Source organism: Elephas maximus, chromosome 19 (genome assembly GCF_024166365.1).
Source record: "Elephas maximus indicus isolate mEleMax1 chromosome 19, mEleMax1 primary haplotype, whole genome shotgun sequence".
Classification (NCBI taxonomy): Eukaryota; Metazoa; Chordata; class Mammalia; order Proboscidea; family Elephantidae; genus Elephas; species Elephas maximus.
The window spans coordinates 49,162,204-49,187,784 of NC_064837.1; the positions used below are offsets into that span (position 1 = coordinate 49,162,204).

General features: G+C 43.1%; 1 protein-coding gene across 6 annotated transcripts in view; it reads right to left on the reverse strand.

Moving 5' to 3' along the window:
• The window catches only part of STAT5B (signal transducer and activator of transcription 5B), an 82,526-nt gene that overhangs the window by 16,289 nt on the left and 40,656 nt on the right, over positions 1–25,581 (reverse strand). For 3 of the 6 annotated variants that reach the window (XM_049858840.1, XM_049858838.1, XM_049858841.1), the window contains exons 2-10: positions 13,699–13,839; positions 9,292–9,448; positions 7,821–7,910; positions 6,658–6,832; positions 1,926–2,466; positions 1,358–1,513; positions 757–936; positions 303–390; positions 104–226 (exon numbers count right to left, since the gene is read on the reverse strand). In XM_049858840.1, coding sequence (XP_049714797.1) covers positions 104–226; positions 303–390; positions 757–936; positions 1,358–1,513; positions 1,926–2,466; positions 6,658–6,832; positions 7,821–7,910; positions 9,292–9,448; positions 13,699–13,826 — 1,638 coding nt within the window. In that variant the 5' untranslated portion in view covers positions 13,827–13,839. Of the gene's footprint in view, positions 1–103; positions 227–302; positions 391–756; positions 937–1,357; positions 1,514–1,925; positions 2,467–6,657; positions 6,833–7,820; positions 7,911–9,291; positions 9,449–13,698; positions 13,840–25,581 lie in introns of those variants that run through there. The other 3 variants (XM_049858842.1, XM_049858839.1, XM_049858843.1) reach the window with 3 other exon arrangements.

Genomic DNA, 25,581 nt, shown 5'->3' on the forward strand with positions numbered 1-25,581 from the left:
TCAGCATCGACTCGACGGCAACAGATAATGGGTATGAGAACAAAAACTCCTTTTGTGATATGTATAAAGTACGTACATACACACAGCTGAGGCATGGCTTTACCTTGACCTGAAAAACCAGCTCATTTCCACCAACACTGAACTGTGATTCAAATAGGATTGTAAATTTTTCTTCTGTCACTGACTCTGCTCCTCGACGGTCAGATCTCTTAATTCGTTTCAGGGACTGCAGAGAAGACAAAAGAGTGATAAGGCCCTCAAACAATCAGCGAAACACATCCTTCCCCGTCTTCCATCCTCACCATGTTTCTGAAGTGGGCGCTGAGGGTGCCTGTGGCTTGGTGGTATTCCATCACACAGCAGTTGTTCAAGATCTCCCCACTGTAGTCACTGCAAATCAGAGAGAAACCCCAACTCCACAACCATACCAGGTCGCAGAGGGGACAGGGTCAGAGAATATAGTTGGGGTAGGAGGAGGAAATAACCAAGGTCATTAAAAAGTTATGTCATGCAGAGGAAACGTTAGCTGCAAAAATTTTTCTTGGACCTAACCCTTGTAAATGAAACAAAACCATATCTTCATAGAAGAACCCCCTTATCTTCTTTCTCTGGGAGCTACAAGAGGCCAGAAGGGCTAACAGGTCTCTAACAGAGAATGGCTGAATCCCCACAACTACCTAAGAGGCAGGACTACATCCTTCCTATCGCAAGGACTCAAGGAGAGTGCGGGAGAGTGAGAAGGAGCAGCACAATTACTTGCGGGTGTTCTCGTTTTTGAGCAGAGACTTGGCCTGCTGCTCGCTGATGATGGTCGCCTTCACCTGGGGAGGGTTCATGTGCACGTTCAGCTTCCCGCCTACCAGCAGGCGCACTGTGGCTGCAAACTTGGTCTGCGTCTTCAGGACCTGAGGGGGCTGCTTCTCGATGATGAATGTACTGCAGGGGACACAGATGACCACAGGCTGGCTCAGGGGAAAGGGCTCTTGGGCCCTCTGCCTGGGAGGCTGCCTCCCACAGGGAGCAGCAGGCGAAGGACAAGCACAGGGCACGCCCTCCGATCCCAGGGAGGCAACAGGGAGTCTGGAGGATGGCAGGAGGGAAGGAACTGAAATGATCTTCTCAGCAGCTGGCACGACTGCAAGGCGCAAGGGCAGCCCATGCGGCATCCCCAGTAGAAACTGGGCAAGGGCAGCGCTCAGCAGCCATAGCAACCAGAGACAGAGAAGATAGTGGTGAGAGGCAGAGACAGGGATTCATGCAGGAGCTCCTGGTCAGGGAAAGCACCTGCTGCCCTCTCACACCAACCACTGTAGGGACTGTCCCTGCCTCTCTTGGCATGGCCAAGGGCAGCAGTCACCTGGTCACCAGGGCTGAGATGATGTCTGTGATGGTGGCGTTGACGTCAGCCAGCATCTCCTCCACGGGGCCTGGGATGGGAAGCTGCTGGCACAGGTGCTCAGCTCTGCGGATCTGCTGCCGGTTCTGCCAGATGATCTCGGCCAGCTTCTCACACCTGCGCAGGAGCCCCAAGGCCCCCGGGAAGGACAGTGACTTCACGGCCCCTCCACCAGCCTGAGAGAACCCCCCAAGACACAGCCCCGCCCCACCCAGCAGGGCCTGGCCCAGCATCTACCCTTGGCACAGAGCAGAGCTCCTTCAGAACACAGAGAAATACAGAGCAGGAGGGACCCTGGTTTGTCCAACCAGCCCCAGGGTCACTCTGCACCCTCCCAGCCCTGCCACATTCCCCAAGACAGTGACCCCCTGGGGGAGGTACCGGGGGTGGGCACAAAACTGTCCCAGGAACCGGAACCACTGGTGAAATAAGAGCTGTTACAACACAGGGCAGCCGGCTGTACATCTACTCGGGGGCAGAGGAGCCCGGAACCAGCACCCTGAGCCCTGCCCCCATCCCCTCACAGTACCAGGACTGCAGCACGTCCAGGCTGCCCTCGGGGGGCCCTCCGTTCCCGGCCAGCTGCTGCCTCCGCTTCCACTGGATCAGCTCGTCGTCCAGGATGACGGTCTGCTGCTTCCGCAGCAGCTGCAGGGTCTTCTGGTGCTTCTCGGCCAGCTCCTGGGGGCGGGCGAGAGCAGGCCCTCCGGATTCCCGAGGACAACCCACCGGGCCTTGCTGAGAAGCACAGGGGCCTGGGGACCAGTCCCTCACAGGCCCGTCCTCTCCCGGACCTGCTCTGCCTCGCACGCCCACGGGAACCCGGGTGCCTGCTCTCCTGGGTCCTGCTCTCCTCCTGACTCCATCCAGGCTTCTGGACCCCAGAGAGCTCAGGGCAGGACCCCCACTGCTGGGGGGAAGATACAGGACCCCACTCACCACACGGTACTGCTGTAGTGTCTGGGCCTCACGCTGCAGCCAGGCTTCCAGGGACACCTGTTTCTGCTGGAGGGCTGTCTCCCGGCTCAGCCGCTCCTGGGGGTTCAGCTGGGCCAGCTGGGCAAACTGAGCTGGAGGAGGGGACGGGACACCCACAGCCATGTCCTCCCAGCTTCCAGCAGGAAGCCCAGGGCAGCCACACTCCCCTGTTCCTGAGGCAAGACCCTCAAGGGGTCCGATACCCCATCAATGGCAAGCTGTCGTTTCCAAAGACGAATGGGCTCCCTCAGAAGGCTCCTGACTCTGCGCTTCCCTCCGGGCAACGGGGGGGACAGATGTTCAGGCGTATAGCTGAGGATTCCTGTGACACGGTTCTCAGAGTCCCTGGTCCTCCCCTCGTGGCCTCCCTGCACGACTGGCTGCCTTACCCACCTCACATGGGGTCTGGCTTGGAGACAGACTGCTTGGGTCTGAATGGTGCCCTTGCAATTTACCAGCTGGGTGAACTTGGGCAAATCACTTTACTTGCCCAGGCCTCAGTTTCCCCACCAGTAAAAGGGGAGAATGACGGCACCTGCCTCAGGGGTTGCTGTGAGGACTGAATAAGCAATGACATGAAAAATGCTCAAGAAACTGCCTGGCACACAGTAAGTGCTACCTAAGTGCCAAGCACACAGGAAGCACTACCTAAGTTAGTCCTGGCTGGCTAATGGGTTACAGGTCGGGGCTTAGTGGGTGACAGACAAGCACTGCTCAGCCCCGTCCCTCACACCCAGATCCTCATCAGGCAACAGCCAGTTCCTTGTCCAGGTGAGCATGGCCGACCTGCCACAGTGAGCCTGGCCCACCAGCCAAGGGAGTGAGTCCAGGGCCCACTGGGGACACAGAACCAGCAAGATTCTCTCAGGAAAGTGTGGTGGAAGGAGGCAGCTTCTCTCCACACTGGCTGTTAGCAATTTCATCAATGGCAGGGTATGGATTAAGTAAGCCCTTATTACCTTTTCCCAAAAAACCTATCATGAAGCCCTTAAGACACAGGGAAGGGAGAAACACTATACGAGGGACACCTGTGCCTCAACAACCCAGCTTAAGAGATCAAACATTTCCACCATTAAAGCCATCCATACACTCTCCCCTGCTTGCAAAGCCATCCCTCCCTCCCAAAGATAACCACTTTCTCAAATGCTGGGATTACTCTTTCCTTCCAACAACCTTTTTAAAAATCCCAGTATCTTTACTCAGGCTGCATCAAGAAGGTGTGAGATCAGCATGTCTCGGTGAGCTCCTGGCTGACCTCTGAGGCCACGCCTTACTGACGTAGTCCTCGCCCCATGGAACACACAGGCTAGGACAGGCAAAAACAACTCTAGAGAGCAGGAAAAGCCCAGAGCTAGAAGAGGATTTGAATAATGGCTCCAACTGCCCTGCAGGGTACTGGGCAGGAAGAGTATTACCCAGGCACCGACACCGCAGAGCAGTCTGAACAGTGACCTTGGGAATCCTGTCCCCTCTGCCCCGCCCACAGAGGGCAGTGGTGGTCCCAACATGTGAACCTGCCCTCACTATTGGAGTGACTCACTTTGGTCTCTCCTGCAGCTTGCAGAAGCCTCTGGAAGGACCCTGGGAGCCGTGAGGCAGCTGCTCTGCCCACGGAGGGAGCTGAGCCTTCCCTTGCACAAACAGATCAACAGTCTGCATTTCTGATGGGTGAACTTGATAAATGAGACTGAACTGATGTGGCATGATGGGTACAAATCCAAGCCAGAATCCAAACTCAAACTGATAAACAAGGAAACAGAAAACCCAGGTCCAGGACCCTAAATATTGTCAACACATCAAATGGCCTGGGGAGAAATAAGAGGCTGAAATTTCCTGTTCCCACTCTAGGTAGGGGTTGTCCTCTCTCTGGGGTCAGAGTGAGATGGATTCAGATGGGAAGAAGACTGGCTAGAATCATCCCACCAACATTTACTGAACACGTACTATGATTCTGGCAATATGTCAGGCCTCAGGGTACACAGATAAAAGACACAGTTCCATTCCACAGAATTTACAGTCTAGCAGAGGCTACAGAGTAATAAATAATATCAGCAGAGTTATAAGACTGAACCTGTTGTTGAGTGCTATCGAGTTGATTCCAACTCATAGTGACCCCATGTGACAGAGCAGAACACCCCCAGAGGGTTTTCTTGGCTATAATTTATGGAAGGCGATTGCCAGGTCTTCCTCCTATGGAGCTACTGGGTAGGTTTGAGTTGCCAACCTTTCAGTTAGTGGGCAAGCACTTAACCCTTGTACCATCAGGGCTCCTTAAGACTGAACCTACGTACATGGTATTAGAGGAACACATCATATGTGTGTTTGCATTTGCTCGCTGGTGGAACAAAGGCTTCTCTGAGATTCTGAGCTGAGGAAACTATTAAGCTCAAACTGCCAAATTCCTACAGAGTCAACAGGAGGCACTTGTGGGCTCCACAGCCTTATGACTGACTTGGAAAGTCTCTGTGCCCTGGCCCCAAGCAGGATTTATATCCAGCAAGGGGCGTCTTTGTCTATAAGGGTAACTGAGGAGCATGAGTGTGCTCTGTCTCAGGAAAGCCTCTTTGGAAAGCTGTACAGAGCAACACTAAAAGTTGGACACCCCTGGAGGGCATAATGCTAAGTGGAATAAGTCATGCATACAAGGACAAGTATTACATGATCTGTCTTCTATAAGAAGACAAGAATAGCTATATATAGAGAGACCAGCATGCATTGCACATTGGTGTTACCGGGGGGTGGCGTGGAGTATACTTTAGACAGTAGAGATTTGTTACATTTTTTTGGTGATAGGAAAAGTGGCACTAAATGTGGATGTAGTGAGCACAGCACAATCAAAGTAAAAATGAGTCTTTGAGCACATATGGATGGCTATAGGCATATTGGTATTCAGGTAGGTATAGGTGTGTACACAGGTAAGAACAGACAGATCTATAAGTACGTGTAAATACAAACATATGGCTACGGGCACATACATTCATTGAAGACACAAATATGGATATTCCACAGACATAACCAAACACCTTCCAAGATTGGTTTCCTGGGTTTTGAAAGCTTAGGATTGTAGCCTCATGGAACAACTCAGTCAATTAGCATAATATAATTCACGAAAATCATAATCTGCATTACAGTGAAGTGAGTAGTGTCAGGAGTCTTAAAAGCTTGTGAGTGGCCATCTAAGACACAAATACTCTGCTCACCAGGAGCAAAACAGCAAGAAGGTAACCAAAAGCTCAGAGAAGTAACAAGTCTACATGAGCCAGAACCTCAGCTACCCCAAGACCAAAAGAACTCGATGGTGCCTGGCTATCACCACTGACCGTTCTGACTGGGGTGACAATAAAGTGTGATGGATGGAATTGGAGAAAAATGTGGAGAACTCAAATTCTTATTTAAAAAAAAAAAAAAACCCCAGACAAACTGCAACAGTAGAGACAGAGGACTGACTACGAAGACTATCACCCTGAGATACTCTTTAAACCTAAAGCCAAGCCTATCCTTTGAGATCACCTTTTAGGGAGCTAGTAGAGTGGCACACAATATAAAGGCTGTTACGTGTAAGATCCGTGGTCTATGTAAAAAACATCAGTATGAAAACAAAATGTCAACAATTACTCAAAAGCAAAGATGAGAAGATAAGGGCGCAGGGAAACTAGAGTACTGGAAATGGAACAAACAGGACACAATTAAAGAGAATCCTGACACATTGTGATAAATATAACTAACGTCACTGAACAATCTGTGTGGAAATTGTCAGATGGGAACCTAACTTGCTGGGTAAACTTTCACCAAAACTCAATAAAATATTACTTATAAAAAAAAAAAAATTGGGTCACCACAAACACAACTCTTGGCCCTTATATTGTCCCTACTTTGGAAGATTTTTTAAAAAAACATGTAATCATGTATTTCCTATTTTATCACTTCAGTAAAGCATCATTTATAAAATGCCTACTATATACACAAGTATTATATCTGGTGTTGTCTATTTAGAGTGTGACCCCCTGCCCAATATAGGAAACACCTTCCCCAGCAGACCAGAAGCTCCTTGAGTGTAGGAAGCCTGAGTTAGATCCTGCACTCTCAAGCTCCATGTCTTCTCCCCTTCCTGACTGTCATCCTCCCAGCTCTGTTTTCAGTGCAAATGATTCCCTGCTCACTCCAGAGAAAAGTAAATGCCTCAGAAAGGAAAACTGGCTCTCTTCCAATCTGAGCTGAGAGCTTCTTTCGACTTCTCACTCCAATTGCCAGGACTCCCACGGCTCATGCTACAACGGCCTCACCTTGGATCCTCAGGCTCTCTTGATATTGGATGATGAAATACTCTTGAGTCTGCTGCAGCTTCTTCAGCTCATTCTCTGTATCCTGTGTGACCAGTCGCAGCTCCTCAAACGTCTGGTTGATCTGAAGGTGTTTCTGGGACATGGCATCGGCAAGGCTCCCAGCTGGAGAACTACCCTGGAGACAGATCGGGGGAGAATGCAGGCAGCAGTGAGCTGGGTAGTGAGGACGGGAGTGAGCCTTAGGCCTTAGTCCCCAGGAAAAGCCAGTGCCAGCCCCTACAATTGGGCCACAGATCCCAAAAGCTAAATTTCAAGTCAGAAGGAATCATAAACATCACTTGTCAGAACTGGGGTGAAGCAGGGAAAAGAGGAGAAACAGGTCACCTGGTAGACTATGGCACCTTCAGAAAGTATAGCAGAAGTTTCTATTTTAGATCTGGCCTCCACCACAGGTATTCCAAATATAGTCCATCTAATTCCCTTTGGGGAGACTAGAACTCAACACGTCCCAGGTGTCACCTGGGTTTTCCTATTAACGACAATGTCCGCTCCTTCCATGTTCATTAGTTGACCCAATGCCCAGGACTGTACTAGGTGCTGGGGTACAGTGGGGAACGGGGCTGTGTGAACACAGCCTCATTCTAGACCTTCTTGTGACTGAATAATCTGCTTCCATGAGGAAGAGGCTGAACCTCACAGGCATCCTGGAGACCCCAAAATGAAATTATGCAAGTGAAATCAACAAGGCCTCCATGGACCCAGCCATTTAAGTGACCTGGTCTGATCCATTCCTTCAACGTGTGGCTCAGAGGGGACCAAGTAAAAATCTTTCTCAGGTAAGTTCACCAGAAAATGAGCATCCGGTTACTCAGAAATTATTCAGTTGGGGTTAAATTAGTTTGCACTGTTAACCTTGTTTTGTGGTAGTAATCTCATCAAGGTTATAAATCAATTAAGGTCAGAGATTACATTTTCTATTTCTTTTGTTTCCCTTAGCACGATGCTGTTTACAGGAGGGAAAAAAAATTTTCCCTCCTGTAAACAGCATCGTGCTAAGGGAAACAAAAGAAATAGAAACACCAATAAATGCACATGAAGCCACCTTCACAAAGTTGGGTCCAGACACTTCCCAACTCATATCCCCACATCCACACGACACTCACATTGTTGGCTTCTCGGACCAGCCTCTGTTCATTGTATAAGATGTGGCGGATGCATCGAACCAGCTCCATGGGGCAGCGGTCATACGTGTTCTGAAAGAATCCAATACAGACATCACTTTGTTTCACTCCACGCTATGGGGCCTCACCCTGCCTCAAGACAGGGAGCGCTCACGATGGAAAAGATTCCTGGAGACATCATGGCATACTCATAAAATATGCTGCTCCTCCAATACCAATGGGGACAAGAAGGTGCATCTGAGAAAACTCAATTACAGTAAAAAATAGTAAGATGATTTTATTTCTTGCATCTTAATTAACCTAAAGTACAAAGGCACTACTCCTGGCAACAAGATAAATAAGCTTAAAAAAAGGCTACATCAGAGGAAACACTACAACACCTTGACTGGGCAGTCAAAATCACCATCACCAGTGAGGGCAAGATGGACTTGGCATGTCTCCGCATATGAAACCTTGAGAAAGGCAACATCACTAATTTAGAATTCCAACCAGGGATTCATAACCTGAATCGAATCATGAGGAAACATCAGACAAGCTCAAAGTGAGGAACGTTTTATCTTTTAAAAGTAGGGAGGGCAGAATTGTTAAAAAATGTCAATGTAACGAAAGACAAAGAGAGGTCAAAGAACGGTTCCAGATTAAAGAGACATGAAAACCACACACAATATATAATCCTGGACTGGAGAGAAAAAATCTACCTAAAGGACATTAAGTCAATTGACAAAATGGAAAGAGAGAAAGAAGATGACCTAAAAGTGCTGTATCCATGTTATATTTACTAAAATTTGGTAACTACTGTTGATATGCAAGAGAAAGTTCATGTTCTTAGATGATGCACTAAAGAATTTAGGGGTGAAGGAACATGAGGTATGCAACTTATTCTCAAGTGACTCAAAAAAAATGTGTGTGTGTGTGTAGAGGCGGGGAATAAGGAAAAAGAGGGAGAGAGAGAATGACAAAATAACTGTTAACAATGGGATGATTTGTGTAAAGCATATATAGGAGGTTTTTGTATCTTTGCCACTTTTGATAAGGTGGAAATTATTACCAAATAAAAAGAAAAAAAAAGAGACCACAACTACAGGATCTTATGCACATAACATGCAACTCAACACTGCTGGGCTGCAGAAGAAACTGAAAGTCACTACTAAAAACAAAACAAACAAAAAACAAACCTGTTACCTTCAAGTCGATTCTGACTGGCAGCAGCCCATGGGACAGAGTAAAACTGCCCCATATGGGGTTTCCAAAGCTGTAACCTTTACTGAAACAGACTGCCACATCTTTCTCCCGCAGAGTGGCTGATGGGTTTGAACTGTCAACATTTCGATTAGCAGCCAAGCACTTAACCACTGCACCACCAGGGCTCCTGGAAAGTCTCTGCAGGAAATACTAAATGATGAATCCCTGCTGAGGAAGAGAACGAGGTGTGCCTCCAAGCACTCAGACCCACCTGGAGCTGTGTGGCATAGTGCCCCAGCTTGATCTTCAGTAAAAACCCATCTTCCCCCACTTGGTGCTCGGCCTTCTTCTGCAGCTCCTGCACCAGGCCCTCCAGGAGCTGGGTGGCCTTAATGTTCTCCTGTGGATTATCAAGATCTATTGAGTCCCTAGGGGAAAAAAATTACATACATATGTATACATACATACACATACATGAGCCTGTATAAACAGCCTCAATATATCACTTTTTTTTTTTTTTTTAACTAAAGTGATTTTTCTCATAATGCTCACTGCAAATTTTAGGGAACAGCTCAATATACATTGACTAGATCCCTACATTAGTCTATTCCTAATCCACTAATTACCTTGGTTGGACTGTTCAGTATATTTTCATTACAATGTACTGCCCTTCCTCCTTCCTCCTACCGACTTGCTCTGGTGCTTACGCTATCTGCTCCTAGAAATGAAGGGAAAAGGAAAGAGCTTTGTGTACTCTCAGGAAATAAGGGTTCTGATAATTTCCTATTTATAGCTACCCCTTAAGGGCATAAAGGGGGGCACAAAGTCAAGAATATTCTTCGTGTTCTTTCCAGCCTTCATGAGTTCTATGTCTATGTTCCTAACTTCACATAAGAATATTCCTAAATAGAGACGGGTGAAACAAATACACACACACACACACACACACACACACATTTTTTATTGCTATTTCCAAGGAGCCCTGGAAATGAGACATCAAGGCAGAAGATGCCTGTTTAAGTATCCAAACAAGCCATGCATTTCTATCACCGGTTGCAAATTTGGGACTGGTAGGCAATGCGAACTCTTCCAGCGATCAACAAAAACCACTCTAAGGACTTTGTGTTAATTCAGAGCCACTGAAGTTGGACGGTATTTCTTTCTTTTTTTTTTAAACCAACTTAACAATTGCTGCTGGCCAGTACTAAATTACTCAGCTCACTGAAGGAACTAGACAGTTGACAGACTGAAGTAACATTCAGTTTTACTGCTGACCTGGTCTGGTGGTAACTAAAAGGCTGTGGCTGTCATCTATGAACCCCTGAAGTTAGCAAATAATTTCCAATAGAAACACAAGTGTACCAAAACATGGGTGTTTTACTTCGTCAAATAACAGACCCAAATTTTCACTCTGGAAGGCAGTAAATGAAGCCAACCTTTAAATATGCATGCTCTATGTATTAAATAACATATGTATTAACTAAAAGCTTAGAAGGAATGACGGGCTACCCTACACCTCCACTGCCATTAGCAAAGCTCCTCATTTGGGGAACCCACCCTTGAGAAGACTCAGTCTCTGAGCAAAACTCATGGAAGTCAAGTACTGGTCCTTGTACTTGAAAACGTCATTTTCTGCTTAAAATAAACTTGCTTAGACAGTTAAACATGAGGAATTGAAGATTTTCTAAAGTTAAAATCTTCACGCTCTGAAGAAAACCAAAACGAAATAAAATTTAGGTTTTCATTAACAACACAAGTCTCTTAGCACTTGTTAAATAAGAAGACTACACGGAAAATTAGCTATGTGAAATTTTAAATCAGCAGAAACTTTCAACTAATGTACTTCTGAATCATTAAAACAGAAAAGAAAATGAAAAGGAAATGAAAAAGCCCTAAACAAGTTGCAGCTGACATTCTCATATTTAGCTCGTCTTTTTTCTCACTTAATTACACGAGGCTGAGGCTTTTTTAAGTGCCTAGAAAACGTTCTTCCTTTCATAGTCTCTAGTTTCTATACAAAATTGGCTACTGACATGAAATTGCAATTATCCCAAGGCAACATCACTGACGTGTATTTAGCCCTCTTCAAAAAGCAGCATAAAGCCTGGCTTCTCCCAAGGGTCTGTCTAAGAGGATCCCTGTCTACAATGGTGGCAATCTGAAGTACCTGATGAAGACATCAGACTGACAGACTGGTGACACACCAACAAGTGCCTAGGCTCTGAGCAGAGCAGCGTACAACCTGCTGCCTAGTGTGCAAGGATGTTGCCAATTACAAAGGTTTCTTGACAGTCAACTGTATCTTACAGATTCTAAAAGGCTATTAAAACGATTTCTCCCCCCACTCCTGAGTATGAAGAATGATCTGAAAAATAAATAAAAATAAAAATATTCATTAAATCTACCAACTAAACATAACTACTGTTCATATTTTGGTACATTTTCTTTTAGACTCTATGTATATATACAGGAGCCGTGGTGGCACAGACGTTAAGTGTTCGGCTGCTAACCAAAAGGTTTGAATCCACCAGCCGCTCCTTGGAAACCCTACAGGCAGTTCTACTCTGTCCTAAAGGGTCACTATGAGTCAGAACTGACTCGGCAGCAATGGGTTTTTTATGTGTCTACATAAAATACATACTGATAAAAAACAAAAAACAGTGTATCCATTATTAAATTTTCTAACAATACATTTGTTAAATTATATACACATACATACTTTATCTTCCCTATTAAATACTAAATTCCTTAAGGACAAGGGCTTTAATTTTTTCACATAAACCCTACTAAGCACCCTATAGGCACTCAAAACATATTTGTTGATGGCTACTTATTGGCAGCAATACTCCGATGCTTTTAGCCAGTATTTACTATTAAAGGGAACAAATCCTATTTTAAAATCCCGAAGTTATTCCAGCTCCCTAAAATCTAAGATGGGGTTTAATACCTTCTTATGGGTCCCATAAGATATTTTTTAAAACACACAACTTTTTTTTTCTTTGAGCAGAGATTTTAGTATTTACCAGCCTATGGCATGTTCAATCAAAATAAAGATTAAAAAAAATTTTTTTTTTATTTCTATTGCGCTTTAAGTGAAAGTTTTATAAATCGAGTCAGTCTCTCATACAAAAATTTATATACACCTTGCTATGGAAACCCCGGTGGCGTAGTGGTTAAGTGCTATGGCTGCTAACCAAAAGGTCGGCAGTTCAAGTCTGCCAGGTGCTCCTTGGAAACTCTACGGGGCAGTTCTACTCTGTATTATAGGGTTTATGGGTTAGAATCAACTCAACAGCAGTGGGTTTGGTGTTTTTTTTTATATTAGTTGCTCTCCGCCTAATGAGACAGCACACTCCTCTCCACCCTGTATATTCCTGTGTCCATTCAACCAGGTATCTTATATTCCAGTCCAATCCCTGTCTGAAGAGTTGGCTTCAGGAATGGTTCCAGTCTTGGGCTAACAGAAGGTCTGGGGACCATGACTTCTGGGGTCCTTCTAGTCTTAGATCATTAAGTCTGGTTTTTTTATGAGAATCTGAGATCTGCATCCCACTGTTCTCCTGCTCCATCAGGAATTCTCTGTTGTGTTCTCTGTCAGGACAGTCATCAGTTGTACCTGGGTACCATCTAGTTCTTCTGGTCTTGGGATGATGTAGTCTCTGATTTATGTGTCCCCTTCTGTCTCTTGGGTTCATAATTACCTTCTGTCTTTGGTGTTCTTCATTCTCCTTTGCTCCAGGTGGGTTGAGACCAATTGATGCATTTTAAATGGCCACTTACTAGCATTTAAGACCCCAGATGCCACTCACCAAAGTGGGATGCAGAATGTTTTCTTACTAGATTTGTTATGTCAATTGACCTAGATGTCCCCTGAAACCATGGTCCCCAGACCCCCACCCCTGCTACCCTGGCCTTCAAAGCATTCAGTTCATTCAGGAAACTTCTTTGTTTTTGCTTTAGTCCAGTTGTGCTGACCTCTTATGTATTGTGTGATGTCTCTCCCTTCACCTAAAATAGTTCTTGTCTACTATCTAATTAGTGAATACCCCCTCCCTCCCTCCCTCCCCACTCTTACAACCATCAAAGAATATTTTCTTCTCTGTTTAAACTCTTTCTTGAGTTCTTATAAGAATGGTCTCATATAATATTTGTCCTTTTGCAACTAATTTCACTCAGCATAATGCCTTCCAGATTCCTCCATGTTAATGAAATGTTTCACAGATTCACCATTGTTCTTTATCGATGCGTAGTATTCCATTGTGTGAATATACCATAATTTATTTTTCCATTCATCCATTGATGGGCACCTTGGTTGCTTCCATCTTTTTGCCATTGTAAACAGTGCTGCAATGAACATGGGTGTGCCTACATCTGTTCATGTAAAGGCTCTTATTTCTCTAGGATATATTCCAAGGAGTGGGATTGCTGGATCATATGGTATTTCTACTTGTAGTTTTTAAAGGAAGTGCCAAATCGATTTCCAAAGTGGTTGTACCATTTTACATTCCCACCAGCAATGTATAAGTGTTCCAGTCTCTCACAACCTCTCCAAAATTTATTATTTTGACAATACACAACTTTTAAAATCTCAATCATGTCACCTTTCTAAGCAAACACCCATATTCTGACGTCACTAAATATTCCAAATTATTTGATGTAAAACATGTTGTCCACTTACCAAGCTTGGCTTTCAATCCACTGGGATAAGTAATGCCGCACCTCGATGGGAAAATGCTGGCCATATAATGCTTGCATTTGATGAAGGGCATCTCCCTGGAGCTGCTGGGCTTGTATCCACACAGCCATGGTTTACAACCTGCTAAACAAACAAAATCGGGAGTTTGGCTTTTTGTTTTTGTTTTCTTTTTCCCTTTGAAAGCCACTAGAGTAACTATTCACAGTTAAAAAAGTTGGAGGTAAAGCAAATGTTTTTAGCACTTTCTTCCAAGCTAAAGATCAGTATTCTTGTATTGAATTTTAGCTTTAAAAATTGTAGACCTTCAATGTGGCCCTGGGTCTAAGAAGCTCTGACTATGAGACCTATTGAAGCCCTATAAGGAAAAGTACAAAACCAGCATTAGGCTTTAGCATTAGGGAAAGAACTGCCAGCTACAGCTTTGGTGTCCCAGACACACTCTTCATTTTTGCTCAAAATTATTAGCAAGAGTAAGCCGCATTTCAACAGTAATGATAAATAACAGGCAGGGGGACTTTTTCAAATGACTTCTTTTAGATTTGGTATTTTGATGTTTAAGAAATGCAATAAACATACTGTCATTTTGAAAAAGAGCTCCGTAAAGGAAAAACGAAAAGATTTAATACATGGATTGAACCCTATGTATTATCATTAGTTACCTAAGGAGCAATTCTTTGCACACAAAGGGCATAGATTTATCTGGAAAAATACCCCAGGGTTCATCTTCTGAGTTACTGCTAAGGAATTTATGAACCAATGCCCTGCTAAATTATAGCATTTAAAAACTCTTTGGACACAAAAACCACACATTCCAGATAAAAGTTACAAACAAGAACTATTCTGTTCCCATAAGGGGGCAGGTTTCTTTAACATGCTCTTGATTTCAGAGAAATGGTTTTATAAGACTGCCATGATGCCTCCTTAGACTCACCTAAGAATTTTTAACTCACTTGGCAGAGACTCTCAGGGGTTAATCAGATTGTGGCAGCAATAACACTTTCATGGACATGGAGGGGACTAAAACTGAATCTTGCTCTAACAATATTTTCCATAACATGGGATTGGGTATAAGGCAGGACTGTCTTGAATGCCATCCAAAATGATTCGGTTACTGATTTGCACAATTCTCCTGTGGACTATGTTACAGCTAGGGTCCAGTGAACTGGACCTGGATTCTGTTGAACACCAGATACTGCACATGTGTGTTAGGAAACAAAAATTCCTTCTCTGCTAGTTGTAGTTGTCCAATCACAAAACACTGATCTATTTATGGGACAAGTCGGTTTGCCAACAACCAAGAGTGGGGTGGATGCCAGTTACCTATTTTAGACTTGTGCGATGCTATAGAACACTTGAGCAGTGTACAACTTTATTTAGGGCTTTTAGGCATTAAGGTTGGAATCATTGTAAGATCACCCAAGACATCGAATTTCAATGGCTGAGAGTTTACTAGAAGAAAGACTTGGACGGAAGAGCCCTCTCTAGAAGCAATTCAGCTTTATAATCAAACAGCACATATGGAAAGCATTTAGTTGTACAATGTATTTTTGAATCAAATGAAATATATTCCAAGACTTTAAAAAATCAGAACAGATACCAAATTTTGTTTTTTGGATGGATGGATGAAGGGCGAAGGAAAGAACTGATGATGCTGCTTAATTACATAAGTGTATGGAAGAACAATAAAGGAACGAAGAAAAGAAATAAGGTATTAATCTTTCTTAATGATAAGGAATTGGAAAGAATTAGGATGTCATGATAGTTCTCTTAATTAACACACAAATGATAACAACGGATCTAAAAATGCTCTTGAATCCTGCACTCAATAGCTGAATTGACCCATGAGACAGAAGAAGGGAAACTGGGGGAAAACTTCTATCTCCTCAGAGACTCCTTTCCTGGCTACCCAGATAAAACAGGATTCTGGTCACCTCTATCCTCTTAACCTGTTTTATTTTTCTTCATATCATTTATCACCTCCTGACATTTTATATTTCTTTACCAACTGCCTTCCCACTAGGATGAAGTCACCGTGAAGACAAGTACTCTGTTTTGCTCACTGTTCTTTCTCTTGGGCCTAGAACAGTGCCTGGTACATAAGCATCCAATAATTTTTTGTTGTTGTTGAATAAATGAACAGATACACACAACTTGGTCAAATCTACCAGTTCTTTTCAAAAGTTACTATGGAACAAGAGAAGACACTGCGGTGTGATGGACTGCTTTTTGAGTGGCCTTTCTAGCCATGGTCTTTTAACTCCCACTCAGGTGATTTGGCAGGACTATACAGATAGGGTAACTATAGCCCACCAAGGGGACTGGTCAGTTTTGCTATTCCACTGGGCTTGAAATGAGCCACCCCAAAGGCGAGAAAGAGAAAAGCCCACCACCACCATGGCAGGAGAGACCCACAGGAGACTGTGCAGTGAGCTTCCTGGCTCACAGAGCGTGAAAGCTGAGCGCCTTTGGGCAGAGCCTGAGGGCTGGGGAGAAGCCTAGGCCTGACCCATGAATTTGAGACTTGCTAGCCTCCACCATCGCATGAGCCATTTCCTTTATACTCTCCGTGAGTAAAGTGAATTAGGGAACCCAAAGACGGGAGGGAGAGTGCTGAGGGGAAAGGGAGTAGCTGATGTCAGAGATGATGGAGCAGGACAGCAGCTTGGAAAAGTTGGACGTTTGGGAAATTTTTAACCTCCGCCTCATAGGAGCCAGCTTTGTGTAGATCTTTATAAAAGAAATTACTCGTTTACATACCAAGACATGCGAATGGAACAGATTTCACTTTAACTGATCAATTATAATTTTATAATCTGGATAAGTCTCTGGGTGGTGAAGACCGTTGGCACTTGCCTACTAACCCACTTGACTACTGAACCCACCCAGCAGCACCGTGGAAGGCTTTGGCAATTTGCTTCCATAAAGATTATAGTCCAGAAAACCCCATGGAGCAGTTCTACTCTGTAACATGGGGTTATCACTATTTGGAATCGACTCGAGAGCGATGGGTTTCTTTATGTTACCAATGGTCTATTTGTTCCTTAATAACATATGCCATGATTATTTCTTTCAGTTTTTGTTCATTCATTTTTTGTCTAGCCTCCCTGTGGAGCTCTGAGAAGGTTAGCGAAGGCAGCACACTACTGTGTTGCCAGTGCCCAGTACAGTGGTTTGTACATGGTAAGTGGTCGACAAATATTTGCCGAGTGAACGAATACATAAATAGTATGTTTACATGTACTGTTGGCCAAGCATATTATTGGAGTCTATTACTACTTTAAGAAAGAAACGTTGCTGCTGTTGTTAGGTGCCGCTGAGTCGATTTCGACTCATAGTGACCCCATGTGACAGAGTAGAACTGCCCTATAGGGTTTTCTAGGCTGTAATCTTCAGGGGAACAGATTGCCAGTGGAGTGGCTGGGTGGGTTCAAACTACCAACTTTTCAGTTAGCAGTTGAGGGCTTAACCGTTGCACCACCAGGGCTCCTTATAAGAAAGAAATACTATGATGATATGCCACATATTTAGGGGTTCTAAATAAACTTCATACCATTTGGTCTTAAGTTGTATATTAATTCTCAGTTTTTATCAAAGAGCTCTTAAGATTTGTCAGAATATTTTTTATGGTTTTAATTCTGAACATGTCATAAAAGGTATTTTCTAAAAAATTATGCCATTTGAAGGATAATAGTTGTAAACAGAAGGTGGCAATCACTTTATTTTGATAAACACAATAGACTTAGTTTCACTACATAAAATGCTTTGACAGAGCTGAAAAGTAGATTTTGCTTATTACTAGTCAAAAGTGTAGAATAAAAGTAGAATTAAAAGTGTAGAACATTTAGTATACTAGTTACTTAAAACCAAAAAACCAGACTCATTGCCGTGAAGTCGATTCTGACTCACCGTGACCCTACAGGACAGAGTAGAACTGCCCCATAGAGTTTCCAAGGAGCAGCCGGTGGATTCCAACTGCCGACCTTCTGGTTAGCAGCCGAGTGTACACTAAGTAACTAGTACCGAGTTATTTGCATTTTGCTTTTTAACTAAGAGTTATAGACATATGGAACCCTGATGGTGCAGTGGTTAAAGTGCCCAGCTGTTAACCAAAAGGTCAGCGGTTTGAACCCACCAGCTGCCCCACAGGAGAATGATGTGGCAGCCTGCTTCTGTGAAGGTTTACAGCCTTGGAAACCCTGTGTGGCAGCTCCACTCTGTCCTACAGGGTCACTGTGAGCCACAATCGACTCAACGGCAATGAGTTTGGTTTTGGTTTTGGTTTATAAGCACACGGAATATGAGATGACTCACCGAGATTGTCATGTAAGAGTTTTAAATATCCAGTTGAAAAAAATTCAACTGTATCAATGAAACCTAGAATCTTAGTAGTGCTTTTCTTCATACATGTGAAACTTCTCCACACACATTATTAAGCTACGTCTGTACCTAGTGGAAGCAGATTCTTCCTCGCTGGCCCTCTCTCACAAGTATTTATCCAGCCATCAAATGCGACTGTCCATATGCAGAGACAGTACCTCTAACTCAATACACCTCTCTTCTGTTTATTTACAAGCAGCTCCACCTTTAGTGGTGCTGTTGTGATGCAGAGGGAAGTGGTTTACCTTTGGTAAACCATCACAAGGGCATCCCTAACGATTGGGAAATAGAGTCACAATCTTATTTTTAGATGGGGACTGTTTGAACTCAGCTAAGCTGCACTGTTAGCGTTCACAAATATTCCAAACAACCTAAAACCGCTGTACTGCCTTGGGTGCAGAATACTGTGCTTTCTAAAGTACAAGGTATCTACCCAAACCAAAAACCCACTGTTGTCCAGTTGATTTCGACTCATAGAAACCCCACAGGGTTTTCAAGATTGTAAGTCTCTATGCAAGCAGGCTGCCACATCCTTCCCCAGTGAAGCTGTTGGTGGTTTTGAACCACCGACCTTTCAGTTAGCAGTCAATTGCTTTAATCACTGCGCCACCAGGGCTCCTTAAGGTATCTACATCAACCTTATACATCTAGATAGGTCCAAGGGCTAACCAGTAAACCAGTTGCCACTGAGTCAACCCCAACTCATGGTGCCCCCTGTGTGTCAGAATAGAACTGTGCTCCACAGGGTTTTCAGTGGCTGATTTTTCAGAAGTAGCTCACCAGGCCTTTCTTCCGAGGTACCTCTTGGCAGACTTTACCACCAACTTTTTGATTAACAGCTGAACACGTTAACCGTTTGCTCCACACAGGGACTCCATCCAAGGGCTAGGAAGTACCAAATAAACTGGACCCTTAGGCACTTGTTAACAGAAGTTTCAAAGTCTGAAAGCACATAAGTTACAGGCTTAATGTAAAACTGTACAAATGAATCTCTACCAACATAAATAAACGATATAAATGTAAAGGGATAATTTTATCTCCATAATAAATAACTTTTTATCAGAAATTTTCCCTTTTTCAAAGTAAAATAAAAACTTTTATAAAGAAACGCATTACCCTCTCTAAAGCTTCCAAGACACACTGTGGCCAAGACTGCACCATAGCTAAGCTGTGGGGGGAAAAAAGAAGTATAGAGTGTGTGAGTGACCACAGAGGGCTCCCAAAGCATATTTGCCACCTGAATGAATGAGTGAATGGAAGGTAATTATAGCCTTGGGTGGAGGCTGGGAGAAGCGGGAGATTTAAAAATGTATGCAGTCATAAAAACACCAGACTTAATGGTCTGACTGAGACTAGAGAAGCCCACAAAGACATGGCCCCTGGACTCTCTGTTAACCCAGAATTAAGACCATTCCCAAAGCCAATTTTTCAAAGATTAGGCTGAACTATAGAACAGAAAATAATACTCATGAAGAGTGTGCTTCTTAGTTCACGTAGATACACGAGACTAAGTGGGCAGCTTCTGACCGGAGGCGGGATGAGAAGGCAGAAAGGGATAAGACTTGGTTGAATGGACATGGGAAACCCGGGGTTGAAAGGAGGAGTGCGCTGTCATATTATAGGGATTGCAACTAGGGTCCCATAACAATATGTGTATAAATTTTCGCATGAGAAATTAACTTGAGCTGTAAACGTTCACCTAAAGCACAATTAAAAAAAAATGTTTGCAGAGATTTGGTTTGCTGGATTCATGTGTATAATTGAAAACATTTTCTAATTCCTATTCTCCATCCTACCACCACCACTACCTCATCATATCCAAGGGCCAAAGTCTCTAAAATGGGGTTCAAGTTCTGGAAATAATGGTGAACTCACCTAAATATAGTTCTACAAAATAGTCAACCTCTTAAATCTCTCTGTGCCTTAGTTTCCTTATGTGAAAATGGGAATAATAATACTTACATCCCTCAGGGGTTGTTGTAAGGATGAGTTCACTATTACTTTTATAATCTTAAATATATAAAGGTGGCTTCCTTCTCCCCACTTCCAATTTTAACTCAAGTCAATAAACTTCTTTTCCAAAGTCAATCCTCCACAAATATCATTGGCAAACGGTTAAGTGCTCAGCTGCTAACTGAAAGGTTGGAGCATCAAACTCACCCAGCAGCTCTGCAGGAGAAAGACCTGGCAATCTGCTCCTGTAAAGATTACAGCCTCAAAAACCCTATGGGGCAGTTCTACTGTCACATGGGGTCACTCTGAGTCAAAAATCGATTTGACAGCACCTAACAGCAACAACAGCACCCTCTGTCAAGGACTGAATTGTGCCCCCCCCCCCCCCGCCAGTATCTGTCAGCTTGGCTAGGTCATGATTCCCTTGTATGATTGTATGATTGTCCACCATTTTATCTTCTGATGCGATTTCCCTGTGTGTTGTAAATCCTATCACTATAATGTAATAAGATGGATTAGTGGCAGTAATACTGATGAGGTCTAAAGGATTAGATAGTGTCTTAAGGCAATCTCTTTTGAGATATAAGAGAGAAGACAGCAGAGAGACATGAGGACTTCATAAGATCAAGAAAGCAGCGCTGGGAGTAGAGCACATCCTTTGGACCTGAGGTTCCTGGGCTGAGATGTTCCCAGACCAAGAGAAGACTGATGACACGGATCTTCCTCCGGAGCCGACAGAGAGAGAAAGCCTTCCCCTGGAGCCGGTGCCCTGAGTTCGGATGTCTAGCCTACTGGACTGTGAAAGGATAAACTTCTCTTCATTAAAGCCATCTACTTGTGGTATTTCTGTCATAGCAGCACTAGATGACTAAGACATCCTCCTTGACTGATATCCTGCAGTATAAACTTTACCTTCCTTTTAAAAGATGGTACCCTCGGTTCTTAGTCAATCTCATTGGCACAGGACTTCTATAGACAGGAGCCAATGGAGGGACGGAAGATGGTAGGAAGGGTCTTTTCTCGCCTCTGAACAAGAGAACTGAGAATTGTGAAGGGAGGTGTGTAACGAAAGCAGACTTTGCCACAAATACCCAACTTCAAAAAAGAAGAAAAAAGGAAAGAACATCCATTCAGATGTACTCTTCTGAGAGAAGACTAAGCAGCTGGGAGTTATGCCTTGGACATTCCTGACTCCTACTAATTAAAATATAAAAGACAACAAATGAAAATGGAAGTTTTCATCTATTTCATTGCTTTTATGAATTATTACCAACAAATATTTTGATTTATCTAATAAAAAAAATTTCAGAAATAGTAAGATTGAGAAATAAGGTAACATTTCTTAATGTTATTATTATCCATCATCCCGATTTAAGAGCTAGCTTTTCCTGAATGCTTATTATATTATTTATAATAACAAATACTTTTATGAATTTACTCATTTAATCCTCATAAAAACCATAGGAGGTAGGCATTATTATTATTCCCACCTTATAGATGAGGAAACTGAGGCTCAGAGGTTCATTTAAATGGGATTGTAAAATGGTATAGCCCTTCAGTTTTTCAAAAGGTTAAACAAAGAGTTACCATATGGCCCAGCAATCCCACTCCTAGTTATATACCCAAGAGAACTGAAAACATATGTTCACACAAAAACTTGGACATGAATATTCATAATAGCGACAAAAGTGGCAATAACTCAAATATCCATGAGCAGATGAGTGGCTAAACACAATGTGGTATATCCATATAATGGAATATTTTTCAGCCAACAAAAAATTATGAAATACTGATACATGTTATACACATGAATGAGCCTTGAAAACATATTAAGTGAAAGAAGCCAGACACAAAAGGCCACATATTGTATGATGCCATTTATATGATGTGATCAGAATAGGCAGATCCACAGAGGCAGAAAGTAGATAGTGGTTGCCAAGGGCTGGGGAAAGGGGGACTGGGGAGTGGCTGCTATGGGTAGGGGGTTTCTTGGTGGGGTGATGAAAATGGGCCCCACTGAGTGGCACAAGTAGTTAAGTGCTTGGTTGTTAACTGAAAGACTGGCAGTCCAAGTCTACCCGGAAGCACCTTGAAGTAAGGCCTGGCAATCTACTTCTGAAAAATCTGCTGTTGAAAACCTATGAAGCACAGTTCTACTCTGACACACATGGGGTTACCATGAGTCAGAACTGACTCCGTGGCAAGTGGTCTCAGATGGCTGCAGAAGACTGTGAATATACTAAAAACCATGCAGTCATATCCTTTAAAAGGGTGACTGTTACGGTATGTGATTATATCTCAATACAGCTACTATTTAAAAGAGAAAGAGAGAGGTTAACTGCCTGTCTCAGGTCCCACACTTAATAAGTGGCAACACCTAGACTGGATGTAAGCAGTCTGGCCCCAGAGCCTGGCTTCTGCCACTGCACCACGCTGCCTTTGTCCTGAGGACTGTGGTACTTAGTTGTATTATTCTCTGTAGTTTTCTGTGTGTGTGTTGTATTTCATAATTTAAAGAAAGAAAATAAAAAGAAATAAGGCTAAGAAACCTAAAACTGATGGGCTCTGATTTCGGCAAAGGCTAGGGCTAGTTGGCAGACAAAACAGAAGTTATATAATCATTGCTTCTGACGTGAAAAGTGTAAGGCAAGGAAGCACAATCAAAACTGCTAAACTTATCATCAGGAGCCCTGGTGGCGCAATGGTTAAGTGCTCGGCTGCTAACCAAAAGGTCGGCAGTTCCAACCCAACGGCGGCTCTTCGAGATAAAAGACCTGGCGATCTGCTCCCATAAAGACGGCAGCTTAGGAAACCCTATGGGGCAGTTTTACTGTCCTATAGGTTGCTATGAGTCAGAATCGACTCAACAGCACACAACAGACATCACTGGGTAATGACTACAGGACTTTGGATAGAATATAAAGAGCAAGTTCCCCGGCTGTGTTTACTGCTGTACTGCCAATACCAACATTATAACACGCATTCAGTGGCAGTGGCTACCCAGTCATAGGGACTTTAAGGGACAGAAAAATATTAAACAGTAGCAATGAAGGAGTAAGACTTTGTTCATATTAAAATTGGTCTAACATCAAGTAAAAGCGTTCGAGTAAAATTATCCCGTCGAGAAGTAGGTCAATACCACAGCCATCTGCTCTTTAAAACAACTTCTAAACACTGCCTTGTAAGCAATCAGGAAGGCCTGTCTCTAATAAAATCAGATTATTAAACAGATGGGAAGAGAAAGAATAAAAGTACTTGGTTCACAAAGAAACAAACAAGGAAAAATTTGCCCAGGCAACATAGAGGTGATAATATTCTGGGAAGACAATCAGTCATAAATCATTATGTCACAGCCAAGTCATGACACATTACCTTAGAAAGAAACGGGCGAGGGAAGGAAGCTATTTGCCAAATACAAAAACCAAGTTTTAATCAGTGAGTTACCATATATTTAAAACTCTCACTAATTATATCTTAGGCAAAAATACACAATTTCAAAAATCGACTCCAACAAGGATCATTATGGCTGCTAAAACTATTAGGTGATAGTTGTTGGGGAACAGGATAGCGATACAGTCTCAAAGTACTGACCCACATATTATTTATTATCCACCACCCGTCGGATACTCTGTCATACTGTGGTGGCTGGAGTGTTGCTATGATGCTGGAAGCTACGGTACTGGTATTTCATATACCAGCACAGCCAGCCATGGTAGGCAGGTTTCAGAGGAACTTCCAGATTAAGACCAACTAGGTTTTTTTTTAGGAAGAAGGGGCTGGCGATCTACTTCCAAAAATTAGTCAACAAAAACCTTAGGGGCACAACAGAATATTGTTCGATATAGTGCTGGAAGATGAGCCCCCCAGGGCTGGAAGCCACAGAAAATACACAGTGGCCACACCAAGGGACCGGAGCATATCAACCAATTGCGAAGATGGCGCCGAACTGAGCAACGTTATCCTACAGCATAATTAAAAATTTAAAAAGAGCTCTAAAAGAAATTATTGGGACAATTAAGAAAATCTGAATACGGCATGTACATTAGATATTATTGTATCAATGCTAAATTTCTTGAGAGTGATAATGGTATTGAGGTTAACAGTATATACAGGAGATACCTTTGTTTTTAGTAAACACATACTGAAGGATTTACAGGTTAAAAGGCTGTGATGATGCAACTAGCTTTCAAAAGGAGAAAGAGGATGATACAGCAAATGCGACAGATGTTAACAACTGGACAACCTAGGTGTATAAAGGTGTTCATTGTTCTGTTATTTCAACTTCTCAGTAACTTTAAATTTTTCAAAATCAAAATTAAGGGCAAAAATTCCAAAAGAGAATAACAAAGCAAGGAAAATAGAAGTTTGACTCTCATCTTGAAACTGTCCTTGGCAGTATATGAAAACCTGGAGTCTTCAGACTTGGCGCTGCAGCTGGTAGGACACTGTCCCTCCACTTGGGCCCCCTCATGGCAGACTGGCCCGCAGCTTGAATGGGCTGTCATTATTTTAGTGTCAAAATCCAGTAAGCGACTTAAACAACCTATTTGGGCAGAAGCTATATCAACACCATTTTCCAGATGACTAAAAACATTTCTTGTAGCCCACCAATAATGATCATCTGCACGACAGAAAAATAAGGCCTGATCTGAGGCTGCTACATAGTCCTATATTATTTATACAGGCAGTCCCTGGATTACCAATGAGCTCCATTCTGAAATCTGTCTTTACACTGAATTTGTACACAAGTTAGAACACTTTAGGTACAGTTTGTATCTAATGTCAGTCAAATGCTTGTCTTAGTATATAGTGTACCTTTCTATGAATAAAACACATTAAAGAAACACTTCCAGATACATGAAAACATCTTTAACATAATACTACAATAATAATAATAATGAGCCCTGGTGGCACAGTGGTTAAGAGCTTGGCAGCTAGCCAGAAGGCCGGCAGTTAGAATCCCCTAGCCGCTCTTTGGAAACCCCATGGGGCAGTTATACTCTGCCCTATAGGGTTGCTATGAGTCAGCATTGACTTGACAGCACACAACAACACTAACAACGTTTTGATGGGCATTGCAAAGTAGCGCCCGTACCTTGAATTTTAAATACAATAGGCTTTACAATAGGCTTTATGCTAACTACAGGTTGTATGTAAGTCAGATATTCGTAACTTGGGGACTCCCTGTATAGGAAAGCTTTAAACTTTCCAAGAATTCTCTGTTGGCCTCAGAATTTCTAAGGAAGGTTTATATCTCTACCCACATTGTGCTGCTAATCAAGGTGAACACACCTTAGAATGGGTCTCTCGTACAATTTGAATCCTTCAGTTCAGGGGGGAAGAAAATCCTCAGCCACTACAAAATACTGAGTTTCTGTACTATTACGTGGAACATAATCTCTTCCCTCTTATTTTGAAGTTAAACACAAAAACACAGGTTGTTTACTAATTGACCTATATATGTTCCCAATATTTTCCTCATTACAGTTCACAGCTTCCATCTTAACAATGAGAGTTACAGTATTAAGTTTCCAC